Here is a 13,355-nt window from a genome sequence, read left to right as displayed (position 1 = left end):
TGTGATTGGTCATTGGTTCCACAACTACTGGTAGTATGTGATTGGTCATTGGTTCCACAACTACCGGTAGTATGTGATTGGTCATTGGTTCCATAACTACTGGTAGTATGTGATTGGTCATTGGTTCCATAACTACTGGTAGTATGTGATTGGTCATTGGTTCCATAACTACTGGTAGTATGTGATTGGTCATTGGTTCCACAACTACTGGTAGTATGTGATTGGTCATTGGTTCCACAACTACTGGTAGTATGTGATTGGTCATTGGTTCCATAACTACTGGTAGTATGTGATTGGTCATTGGTTCCACAACTACTGGTAGTATGTGATTGGTCATTGGTTCCATAACTACTGGTAGTATGTGATTGGTCATTGGTTCCATAACTACTGGTAGTATGTGATTGGTCATTGGTTCCACAACTACCGGTAGTATGTGATTGGTCATTGGTTCCACAATTAGTATGTGCAGTATGTGATTGGTCATTGGTTCCACAACTACTGGTAGTATGTGATTGGTCATTGGTTACACAACTACCGGTAGTATGTGATTGGTCATTGGTTCCACAACTAGTATGTTCAGTATATGATTGGTCATTGGTTCCACAACTACCGGTAGTATGTGATTGGTCAATGGTTACACAACTACCGGTAGTATGTGATTGGTCATTGGTTCCACAACTACCGGTAGTATGTGATTGGTCATTGGTTCCACAACTACCGGTAGTATGTGATTGGTCATTGGTTCCACAACTAGTATGTGTAGTATGTGATTGGTCATTGGTTACACAACTACCGGTAGTATGTGATTGGTCAATGGTTCCACAACTACTGGTAGTATGTGATTGATCATTGGTTCCACAACTACCGGTAGTATGTGATTGATCATTGGTTCCACAACTCCTGGTAGTATGTGATTGGTCATTGGTTCCACAACTACCGGTAGTATGTGATTGGTCATTGGTTCCACAACTACTGGTAGTATGTGATTGGTCATTGGTTCCACAACTACTGGTAGTATGTGATTGGTCATTGGTTCCACAACTACCGGTAGTATGTGATTGGTCATTGGTTCGATAACTACTGGTAGTATGTGATTGGTCATTGGTTCCATAACTACTGGTAGTATGTGATTGGTCATTGGTTCCACAACTACCGGTAGTATGTGATTGGTCATTGGTTCCATAACTACTGGTAGTATGTGATTGGTCATTGGTTCCATAACTACTGGTAGTATGTGATTGGTCATTGGTTCCACAACTACTGGTAGTATGTGATTGGTCATTGGTTCCACAACTACCGGTAGTATGTGATTGGTCATTGGTTCCATAACTACTGGTAGTATGTGATTGGTCATTGGTTCCATAACTACTGGTAGTATGTGATTGGTCATTGGTTCCATAACTACTGGTAGTATGTGATTGGTCATTGGTTCCACAACTACTGGTAGTATGTGATTGGTCATTGGTTCCACAACTACTGGTAGTATGTGATTGGTCATTGGTTCCACAACTACTGGTAGTATGTGATTGGTCATTGGTTCCACAACTAGTATGTGCAGTATGTGATTGGTCATTGGTTCCACAACTACCGGTAGTATGTGATTGGTCATTGGTTCCACAACTACCGGTAGTATGTGGTAGCCGAACCAGCCTTAAAAATTATAGAAAAAATCTAGAAACACTCTTGCTTCTTCATTTGCAATGAATGAAACTAAAATGAATACCTGAAACATTGTACTAAAGTTAAAAGCAGCGGCCGCCTCCGGCCATGTGAAGGCACATACGCTTACTAGTGGTAGATGGGAATAGAGTTCTCTCACCCTGAGCAGACTGCGTTTGGACAAATGTTTTGATGAGTGTGTCCGTAGCCTGTGTATAAAGAGACAGTGCATAGCGTAGAGATTGTAAGTCAGGACTTTTCTCCAGGAAAGTCTTCTTGAGACCAACACCTCCAGCATGGAAATATTGCTGTAAGGTAAGACAAGTCACGTTAGTATAGTAGAGGGCGCCATTGTTGTATCTGTCCTGCTGCCTCACATCTATTACGGCTAATACAATGAATTCACATGTCATTATAATGTCAGAAAGGACATAGTGACTTAACCCTTTCCCCCCTACACCCAGTTTTGACCCCCCTGACGAGGCCCCATTTTTCCGATCTGTCGTGTTACCTTGGTGATAACTTCGTAATACTTTTACCTATCCTTGTGATTTTGAGACTGTTTTTTCGTGACACATTGTACTTTATATGAGGGTTTAAACAAACGGGCGCATGCACTAATTTTCAGGCCTGCAAAACGGGACAGGAAGACGCCCACGTGTGTAAGCCCTACATGGTAGATTTTGGCCAATATGTTTTGTAGTTATTAAAAACAATCCTAAACTTACAGAAAATTTTGAAAAATTCACAATTTTCAAGCTCCGAATTTTTGTGCTTGTAAGAGATAATCGTAGGATGCAAATAGTTACTATAACATTTGTCATATCTTCACTTTATGTTGGCATCATTTTTTAAGCATCCGTTAATGTTTTTGGAATGTCGGAAAGCTTGTAAGCACAGGGTTAATTTTTGAAGACAATATCCAAAGCCAATTTTTCAAAAGGGACCAATTTAGTGCTAACTACTGAGCCATTGTGCTGCCCAATCTGGTAGGGCCCAATTGGTCACTGTAGATAGCAGACCCGGAGGCCAACATTTGGCCTCTGGCTGCCATGGCAACCATCAGCTACTCCTATTTGCATAGTGCAGGGGCTGATGGAGTGAGTAAGGGGAGTCCAAACCCTTTAAATGCCGTGGTCACCACTGACTGGAATTTAAGGGGTTAAGTTGCTGGGATTGGAGTTACATCTGATCCTGGCAGCTGCAGCATGATGGCAGCTATCAGTTACAGTCGCAACCCCACTCTGGTTATGGGGGGCTCATCTTCTAAACTCCCTCGTAGCCAGCACCGTACATGTACAGAGGGATGTGGGTACTACTGTCCCGCTGCGCCAGTCATGTATGGTGCCTGTTGGGAGGGGATTACAGGGAATCTGTCCTCCTTAGGGCAGAATAAGGTATGTATCTGTGAAGCAGTTTGTCAGAAACTAGCATCTTATCAGTAATAGTGCACAGATGGAGGATTACAGGAAGTAGTCCTCAATATTCATTGGCTGCAGACTAGCCACACCCACACGAACCTCCAGCCACTGATTGACAGCTGTCTGCCTGTTACTGGGCATAGAGAGACAGCTGTCAATCAGTGGTTGGAAGATAGGCAGCGCTAGTTTGTAGCTTATGAATATGTTGGACTACTTCTTGCCGTCTGTGTACTACTACTGATAAAATGTAAGTTTCAGACAAACTGCTTGAGAGATACATAAGACGGACATATTACAGTAATCAGTGTGCCTGTCACTACCCTGCCCTGAGATAGGACGGAATATAGGTGGCGACAGAATCCCTTTAAAGAGAACCTGTCATCTCCTCCGACTCGCAGGACGGACTGATGGTGTCCTTATTTTGGTTTTCGCTCACTGTTCACCTGAAATGGCTCTGGTTACTCGTCGACCACTCAGTGTCAATAACTGGCATGACCTACAACTGATGCTTGGCTATGGAGCCCAACCAGTAGGCACGGCACTAGTATTGGACTTCAAAAGTAACCAGAGCCATTGTGAGTGAATGGGGTGGGGGAGCTAAAGCCATTGTAAAGACAAGACACTGATGGAATTCGTGGAGGCACGGCTGGTCAATGCATGTCACAGGTGTGCATCGCCCCCTGCTGGTCAATGCATGTCACAGGGTTGTTCTTGAGGTTTATGACATTACCCATCCCCTTACATCTAATAGAGCCATACAATTACCTTAATAGTATCCAGTGCAAGCTCCACTACAGCACATTGCTTTGGAGTCAAACTCTTTGCTTCCTCTCTTACCATGTGGTCCTGGAGATAAATGTAGGAGGGACATGGGTTATTTAGCGGACAAGGCGATAAAGAAAAGCTGTTTAAAGTGCAACTGACTTTTCAGGATAGGCGGTTGTGTGTTCATGAGGAATCGCAGTATTTCTGACATTATATTTGTATGTTTGAGTCATTTAAGTCACTTATTTAACTTATTTCAAAGGGATGGAGACTCTGAGGTCTCCCATACACAGCACACACAGAAGATGAGATGCAGCTCCTCTACCTCTATATCACTGACTGAGAAGCAGCATCATGGAGGACATTATACAGCAATACTGAGGCAGTATGGCTGCGAATCCAATGTTGGGGTGAAGAACGCTTACTAGATGATGCTGCAGCAGCATCTCTCAGTGTCTCTGTCTCCCTCCCGCAACCCCTTTGTCCTCCTTCTCCTTTCCTCTTCATAGACTTCTATGAGCTGCAACTACAATCGGAACTATCAGTGTAAAGACTTCTGTGTACAGATTTCATCAGTAAATTCAGACAGAGTGAGCAATCAGTGCAGGAGGCAGATGGGAGGGAAAGAAGTGTCATGTGTGATACAATATATTACAGATTTCACTTATACTATTGATTTATGGAAACAATTTAAAGTTTAGTTACTTTTTAAAGGGGCTTTTCCAAAATAACAAGTTCTCCCCCATCCACAGAATATTCACAGGATAGGGCATAACTTGCTGATCGTTGCGGGGTCTCACCGCTGAGACCCCTGCCAATCTTGTGATCGGGACTCCTGTGTCCCGTTCTCCTGTCACTGCGGGGGTTTCTTCTCTCCCAGCAGTGACATCACTCTGGCTGAGCATGCCCAGTCAGCCCTTCATTCATATCAATGGGAGTGACGGGAATACCCGAGTGGGTGTTATTCTGGTAAAACCCCTTTACAAATATCTCCAGCTGTAGTTTTACATATAAAATAAACTGAAGAGAAAACATTCATCTGAAAATAAAGTGATTGCTGGAAAATGAATTGGAGTTTTGATGTTGTACCTTGAGTTTGGAAAGTTGTCCCAACTCTTTAGCAGCATTAATGATGAGATGAGTCCCCTGTGGAGAAATAAGAACCACCAGCATGGTTACACAGAGAACAGTAGAAGCTAACTAAGCAGCGTTGTCAGTGCGAACACAGGAGGTATTCCATGTACTGCAGGCTCTTTAGCCTCCGCTCTTCAGTTACTTTTCTGTGAGTGGGGTGGATTCCCAAATGCTATGCTACCCGTAAGCCTACGTATATAGGTGGATTGAAATACAATATTGCACCTTGCATGTCTGGAGTACAATGCATACCGGCTCAGCCATTTCTTTCTACACAACAGTAAGAATAGTAGAGCCTATCGTTCTCAGCAAGCCTGTATTTCTAATGAAATTCTGAGGGTCATGTATAAATTCCAGGCAACACCCCACTACATCGGTAGTAGAAAAGAGTCAGAGGAAATGTGGTATATAGTACGAAAATAGAGACCATGAGTGTTATCCATAGTATCCCTCATACCCCGGAAGGTATCAGCACCCGTTAAAAGGCGCCATCTCACCAAATACCGCCCGGTGACATGATGTTCTCTCGATGTGAGCAGATTTCTTTCATGGCAGTTCAGGTTGCTGGTTCCGTCTCTGCTCGGGCTCGTAGCTCCGTGCCGCTCTCAGCAGTTGTGATAATGCATCTCAGAAAAGATTCTTCTTTTTCATATCAAGCCAAATGGAACGCAGATGTTTCCATGTGGTGCCAAGCTGGAACCTTGCAAAGGTTTTGTGGAGCCCATCTCTAGTACATTTTCAGGTATTCGGTCAGGATCGCAGGCACAGGTTTGGGTGAAATGTTTCTCTCCGCAGCCAAATCTTCACATGTCGATCAGTGGTCGCGGTGGACTTGAGCGATGTGAGATTCATCCGAGGCTGTCACTGGCCTGCTTGCTCCGGCCTCATGTTCTTTCCTGTCCTTACTTACCTGCTGCTACCCTTCTCCGGTGGTGCCTGTTGGCCACATACGTCTTGGAAGCCTTGGTGACACGTTGGTGCATTCCTACCATGTGCAACCTGAGTGTTCACAAAAGAAATCTGCTCACGTCACGATAACATTATGTTATAGGACGGTATTTTGTGAGACGGTGTCGTTTGACGGGTGCGGATACCTTCCGGGGTATGAAGGATACTATAGATAACACTCATGGCATTTATTTTCATATTGTATACCACATATTCTCTGTCTTTGTTATACTGCAAATGTAGCGGGGTGTTGCCAATCACTTTTCCATGCCCGTCGTATCACATGCTCTCTATTTATAGGGTCAGCATATGTTTAAGACAAGTCTTCTGCATGAGTGTTCTCTGCTATACTGTGCCCTCACCTGTCGCCTTCTCTGAGAAGTGAAAGTAGCTGCAAACTTTCCCAGTCAGCTTCCCACTAATTCCAATGGTGCTTTTATTTTTCTTCTACCCCCCTTCATTCACCCCCAATTGTTCCCATTATTTTCGGAGCCTGATACCAGTAAATTGTCAGGCAGGTGGTCTTCACCGCCCCGGGTCAATCATACGTCACTCAGCCATTGATGCTGGTATGCAGTTAGCTTCACTTGTCAGGAGGAGTGAGATCCTCTAAAGAAGACTTGTAGCGCCTCCTGACATAAGACAGGTTATTCCTTACTAGATCACAATTCTGGAGCCCCTTTTCTTAGATCTCTGCACTGGAAATGCATCCAGAAATTGTGAACTGGACCTACCATTCAGCTTGTCAAGGTGGTAAGTCCCTCCACAGTCTGCCACTGAAACCGTCATCACCGATTGTACAGAGAGTGCAGGCACACCCCCATAGGAGGATGGTAACACCCAGTTGTCAATTTACTCAAAACTAACAGGAGGAATAACAAAGGCACAGCACAATGCAGAGTCCTAAGAAATTAGGCTTTCGAATTGCTATTATAGAGGCAAAGTTGGTATATACAGTCATCTCAGGAAGGCCGACAAGTTCTGATTAAGCCCTCGTAATGTGGATTCGCAAGAAATGAAAAACCAATGTAAGTAAAGTTTCTGTTCATGAGTTACTTATGTCTGACCTGAATACCTTCCCATTTGTGGCATGTTTCATGAATGTCTATGCATAATCTGCAATGGCGTATGCTCATGAAGGCATTATCTGCAGCCCTGGATGGGTATTACAGTGTGTGCGCTCGCAGGAGAGGGAAGGACATGGTCTTACTAGTCAGAGTGCATTTCTAAGCCTTTTAGTGGCAGGATCAGTCTTTACTCGTGTTCCACGGACGGCTCCACTGGGATATGAGCAGTAACAGTTGGCACACTATATAGACACGACAGTTGCGGATAACAGGCAGCAGGGTACAAGTTTAGGACACGTCTCACAAGGGCAGATTGTACAGAGAAACATATAGAGAGTAGGGAAGAATGCAGAAAGACAGACACACACACAGTGTCCTTACATCTGCATGGTACGGCAGCTTCACCCTGCTCTGGAGAGAGAAGTGTCAGGTTAACATATGAGTGTGGGTGTGAACAGAGACATCAGTCTACACAGACTACACAGACGGCACGGCTACACGGCTACACACGGCACAAATCCACACCAAATATGCATTCATTAGCTTCTCTATATAACATATTCAGCATTACGTGGGTGATTAGCTGTATGATAGCAATACAACTGCAGGCCACAACTACACATCGCCTCCCACATAGTTTACAGCAAAAGTTCTACGGCACAAAATGTGCAACTTTTATGGATTCTTACTTTGCTTAATTAACTATGTAACCTTCCAATACACAAGTTTCTGCATACGTGTTTACCTTCTCTAGCCCTTTGCCATGTTTTCTCAGTAGCGTCCCCTGCAGAAACATGTCACAATCGGTCACTGCTTTGGAACAAGCATTTATATGGCAGTCAGGTGTGCATCTAAGTGAGTGCATGGGCCAAAGGCTGTAAGGTGTGCATCATACGGTGCGGCAAGGGGGAAGTGAATGAATGCACTCCTGGCTAGAAGGAAGGAGGCTATAGTGCTTCTCCAGATAGGGATGACTGTGAGATCGCTTGGTGATTACGGTTTATACACACCTGCTTGGATTCTAAGACTTCTGGGACACTGAATGTAGAACAGACGTCACCCATACACGTGACACCACAATACACTAGTAACTGGATGCAGGGGCGCACAGAAAGGACAGGAAAGCGGAAGCAAGATCAAGACACGATGATGCCGGGAGGTAAGGAGTCACGATGCGTTAAGGAGACTACAAGTAGCGCACGTTGGACTTCACCATAAGAACTGAGCAGTAGGCCACGTTGGCTTGTATCGCTGGTCTCCAGCATATGGCTGGCTGATGTACAACTACAACTCTCAGCATGTCTTGATAGACTGTGACCGTCGGCCATACTGCGAGCTGTAGAGTCGAGGTTTGAGGCTTCTGGTTTCTACATTCAGTCAGTTCTCCTCTGGACGCCCAAATCATTTCAACTGAATATTGTTATTTTTTTTTACATAAAATGTGCCAATTGACAGACGGACGTACCTGCTCTCAGGACCGGTGGGGGTCTCGTTAGTTCACCCCACTCATCAAGCATTATTGCTTTTGAGCAGATGCTATAAATATGTTCTTCTACATAACTCTAGCTGCTGCAAAGAGTCAGAACTTTGGCAATGCAGCAAGAGAAACGTACATGACAACTCGATACTCTGCGGTAACCATCTTAAAGGCCGGGCTCACACGGACGCTCTGGGTTCCTGCAGCGGCTCTGACCACGGCCGGCGACCCCGTGTACCAGCAGACATTCGCCGTTGGGCATGCGCAGTACAGATTTATTTTTAAATGTTTGTGTTTCCAGCAGCGTCAAGAGGCGATGAGGTGGATACCCGCGGCCCATCCGCAATTTTAATTGATGATGGGCTGTGGGTCGGACAGCTTCCATTGACTTCAATGCAGGCTGTCTGTGCAGAGTCTGCAGAAAAATAGAGCATGCTGCGATCTTTCCTCCGCTCGCAGAATACACAGTTCATTTCCGCAAGTATGAAGGCGATTTTACAGCCATTGAATCCATGCCATTTGCTGCGGATCCTCCGTGCGGACGCCAACCGTGGATTCCTCAATAGATATCCGCCCGTGTGAGACCGGCCTAAGTCTGGCCTGGACTCTACACTAGACTTTGTGATCGGTTTAGTATAAAACACTGGACAACAGAGACACTAAAATACCTGCAGCACTAGAAGTAAATATGGGGGACGATTGCTGGCTGGACATGGCATCTACACATCCGTAAAGTAGGTGTATCAAGGTTAAAGGTTTTCCTATATCCACAGGCACAAGTACAAGATCCCAGCAATCTCTGGAGCAGCCACTGAAATTCATGTGTCAGCCCAAGTCTCAGAATCAGTGGGGGTCCCAACAGTTGGACCCCACCCATCATAAAGGTATCTCCTGTGGATAGTGGATAACAACTCTATTACTTGGCACAACTATTAGGCGCTGTTTCCCACGTAGGTATTTTGGATACTTTTTTTGAGCCTAAAGCCAAGAATGGATCCAGCAGGATGGAGAAGTCAAGTCCTTCCTTTATTTTTCCCATTCCTTTTGAATCCACTTCTGGCTTCGACAACTAAACAAAAACTGCCACAAAAACCTGCAAGTGACACAAGGTTTGTTTCTTAGGGTGCATTCAGACAACCATATATCGGCTGGGTTTTCACGCCCAGCCGATATACGGTGTCCCTCTCTGCAGGGGGAGGAGGCTGGAAGAGCCTGGAGCAGTTCCCTGAGCTCCCGCCCCCTCTCTGCCTCCTCTCCACCCCCCTGCACTATTTTCAATGAGGAGAGGCGGGGCAGGGGTGGAGCTAATTCACAAAACTTAGCCACACCCCTGTCCCGCCTCCTCTCATTGCAAATAGTGCAGAGGGGTGGAGAGGGGATGGAGAGGAGGCAGAGAGGGGGCGGGAGCTCAGAGCACTGCTCCCGGCTCTTCCAGCTTCCTCCCCCTGCAGAGAGAGACACCGTATATCGGCTCGACGTGAAAACCCAGCCGATATACGGTCATCTGAATGCACCCTTACACAGATTTATTTCTGGCAGTTTTGGAGCCAAAGCCAAGAGTGGATCCAGCAGGATGGAGAAGTCAAGTCCTTCCTTTATATTTCCCTACCTTCTGATTCTACTTCTGGCTTTGCCTAAAACAATTTCATCACAAACCACCACAAAAAATCCTTAGTGCGGCATTTTCGGTCTTGCGTTTTGTAATATTAGCACTTTTTTGTTTTTCATTATTTACACCAAAACCTTGAAATGTGATAGATAAAAACAGATGAATAAACTATATTAGGGCCCTTGGATTGATATAGAGAGATCTAGGACCTGCTGATTTAAGCCTTAGTAACTGCAAATACCCCAAGAAAACCAGTGAAATGATAGACCGGTATAGAAACATGGCTATTATATAATAGAGACTGAGAGAGTTACTAAGAGAAATGTGCAGGAGCGCCGCTGCAAATTGCTGACATGGCTGTACCTCAACAATTGAGAAAGTTTGAGAGGAATCATAAAATGACCCCCATTTATTATGCACCATTCGGGGCAGGTAAGGCTAGGGTTACATGGTGACTTTTGACCATGCAGGGCTCACGCATCCAGTCGAGGTCACGGCAGCCTGCAAGTCACACTGCAATCCCAGGGACCTCGGTGTAAGGGCGCAGTTGCAGGGATACACAGCGGTATTTGTGCAGCCCCAGTCTAATGAACACATGCATCCAACACCATCTGTGATAAATCTCAATAAATACATTTTAATGTTCATACTTTATGGACCACCAGGGGATTTTTATTGAAATGTCATCCTTCTGTCAGCTGCTTCTGTACATTTTGCCAAATGAGGCGATTCAATGGACAGTGATTCTAAATCTTTTTAGTAACTGGCATAAATTAAAGTGCTTACTAGTAGACACAGCTTATGCTTTATGCACACAACAGTGCCCTGTGCTCAGACCCAGCACTGCCTCGGAGATTCACCTCGGGTTTGTATTGTTGGCCCATAGACCCTCCATATATTGCTTTATGGGGTCTCTGCGTAGTTCGATGTTCTTCCCCAGAAGCAATATTTCTGAGCTGAATTCCTGCATGGTACAGAACGCTGTGGGGTGGGCCCCCATTTCTTTATCATTGGCTCTATATAAATTTGTGAGAATAAATATCCTTATACCCCATTGAATGTACAGTATTGGGGCCACAGCTATGACCGAGATCTGTAATATGTCTCATAAAAAGGAAAAAACTGGATCTAGTTGGTGCCATCCCCGAGGCCAACAATGCTTCCAAAGACACTGCTTGCTTCCGACGAAAAAGAATTGATTTACTAAATGGTTAAAAACATAACAAACAGCAGCAATTGGAGCTCTAAAGCCGACTGGCCGCCCCATGCTCAGACGGAGGAGGCCCCGGGTCATAATGAATAATAGAAACGGCCGCTTTAACATGCTCCAAAAACTGCTCAAAAAGATCTGTAATCCGGCCGTGTATCTGCGGCTTATCCCTGCCACCATTGCCTCGTGTACACCAAAAGGGCGGCATGAAAAGCTGAAGCTAACCTTTGGGTAAGGGTATTTTCTATCTTATTCATTGCTGTAGCTTTAACATATTGTGCCGCTGTGCATGGAGATTGGCGTTACTCCGCACTGATTGGGAGTTATAATCTAAATGACTAATTAAACTATGCTTATGTTTTTGGTGTGTGGCAGGAAACCAGAGTACCGATGGGAAACCTATGGAAGAAGAACATATACATTTCACGCAGATGTTGATTGGCCAGATTTAAATCCAGGACCCCAGGGTTCCAAGGCAAGAGTGCGGACCACGACTGCCATAGTAATAGTCATTTATTTACTCTAAGCCCGCAGCAGGAAAAGTACTGGAGGGGCTGAATATCTCATCTATTGTTAGGACAGACAGAGGAGAATTCAGGAACGCTGGGTTTCCTCAGCTCACCTCCTTGGCTGAGGTATTTAACGTCTGGGTTTCCTCAGCTCACCTCCTTGGCTGAGGTATTTGACGTCTGGGTTTCCTCAGCTCACCTCCTTGGCTGAGGTATTTAACGTCTGGGTTTCCTCAGCTCACCTCCTTGGCTGAGGTATTTGACGTCTGGGTTTCCTCAGCTCACCTCCTTGGCTGAGGTATTTGACATCTGGGTTTCCCTTAGCTCACCTCCTTGGCTGAGGTATTTGACGTCTGGGTTTCCCTTAGCTCACCTCCTTGGCTGAGGTATTTAACGTCTGGGTTTCCTCAGCTCACCTCCTTGGCTGAGGTATTTGATGTCTCTTTTCTGGGTCTAGAATGTTATAGAATGCTTGCTAGAGGCAAAAAGCAACAACTGTGCAACCAAAGACGCATACAGAGACTTTGCAGACCCAAGAAGGGATGAAGCAACAACAGGAAGCCAACTATTTGTTCATGGAACAAATGTATGCGCTCATATGAGTCATCTAGAGATGATGGAGAAAAGACCCCCTGAGACTTTTAACAGGACACCAGATAACAACATAGAGAGACTGCGAGCAGCTGAATGAATGGTGATTCTTGCACCTTACCCGACAGCATAACCACAAAAAGTCTATTATGACCCCATTGAGCAGAATGTCAGGGACCATTTACAATCTTTGTCAAAAAACAGGCCCGCCCCCAGAAGTTGATGAGAGTTGTGGTGATTAGATAAACGGTCTTGTCAGCGGAGGCCCTAAAAGTGGTTCCCCCCCCCCCCCGGCCTATAAGAGGCTCTCGGAGGCTCCTTGTGTGTAGTGACCTCTTCTTCCACTTGTAGAGCTTGTTGACCAGTAGACGCCTCTACGATGCAGAGAAGAGATTTCACCCCGTTACCAGAGTCTGAGAGGGACACATTATTGGGATGTGAGAAGCTGGATGGTCGTATCGATGAATTGTCCCCCCACTGGGCCGTTCTGACCAGACTGTTAGGAGGTGTTGGAATCAGTGGATGGGGGCACACAAGGTGACTGGGCTCAGGACCCCCCGACAGACCACCAGTAGAGAGGAATGTCTGACCAGACTGTTAGGGGGTGTTGGGACCAGTGGGTGGGGGCACACAAGGTGACTGGGCTCAGGACCCCCCTATAGACCACTAGTAGAGAGGAGCGTCTGACCAGACTGTTAGGAGGTGTTGGGACCAGTGGATGTGTGAAGGCACACAAGGTGATTGGGTTCAGGACGCCCCCTACAGACCACCAGTAGAGAGGAGCATCTGACCAGACAGTTAGGAGGTGTTGGGACTAGTGGATGTGTGAGGGCACACAAGGTGACCAGGCTCAGGACAACCCCTACAGATCACCAGTAGAGAGGAGCGTCTGACCAGGCTGTTAGGGTGTGTTGGGACCAGTGGATGTGTGAGGGCACACAAGGTGACCGGGCTCAGGATGCCCC

The 13,355-nt window shown here is 45.7% G+C and overlaps 1 protein-coding gene across 1 annotated transcript in view; it reads right to left on the bottom strand.

Moving 5' to 3' along the window:
- LOC136573203 (protein unc-13 homolog A-like) overlaps positions 1–13,355 on the bottom strand; it is a 178,161-nt gene that overhangs the window by 19,554 nt on the left and 145,252 nt on the right. Inside the window, exons 35-38 of the mRNA XM_066574475.1 lie at positions 7,376–7,405; positions 4,935–4,991; positions 3,846–3,926; positions 1,820–1,967 (exon numbers count right to left, since the gene is read on the bottom strand). Coding sequence (XP_066430572.1) covers positions 1,820–1,967; positions 3,846–3,926; positions 4,935–4,991; positions 7,376–7,405 — 316 coding nt within the window. The remainder of the gene's footprint in view (positions 1–1,819; positions 1,968–3,845; positions 3,927–4,934; positions 4,992–7,375; positions 7,406–13,355) is intronic.

The sequence above is a fragment of the Eleutherodactylus coqui genome, chromosome 7 (genome assembly GCF_035609145.1).
Source record: "Eleutherodactylus coqui strain aEleCoq1 chromosome 7, aEleCoq1.hap1, whole genome shotgun sequence".
NCBI lineage: Eukaryota > Metazoa > Chordata > Amphibia > Anura > Eleutherodactylidae > Eleutherodactylus > Eleutherodactylus coqui.
Note: the sequence above shows the minus strand (reverse complement) of the source record. Positions and strands in the feature narration are given on the sequence as shown.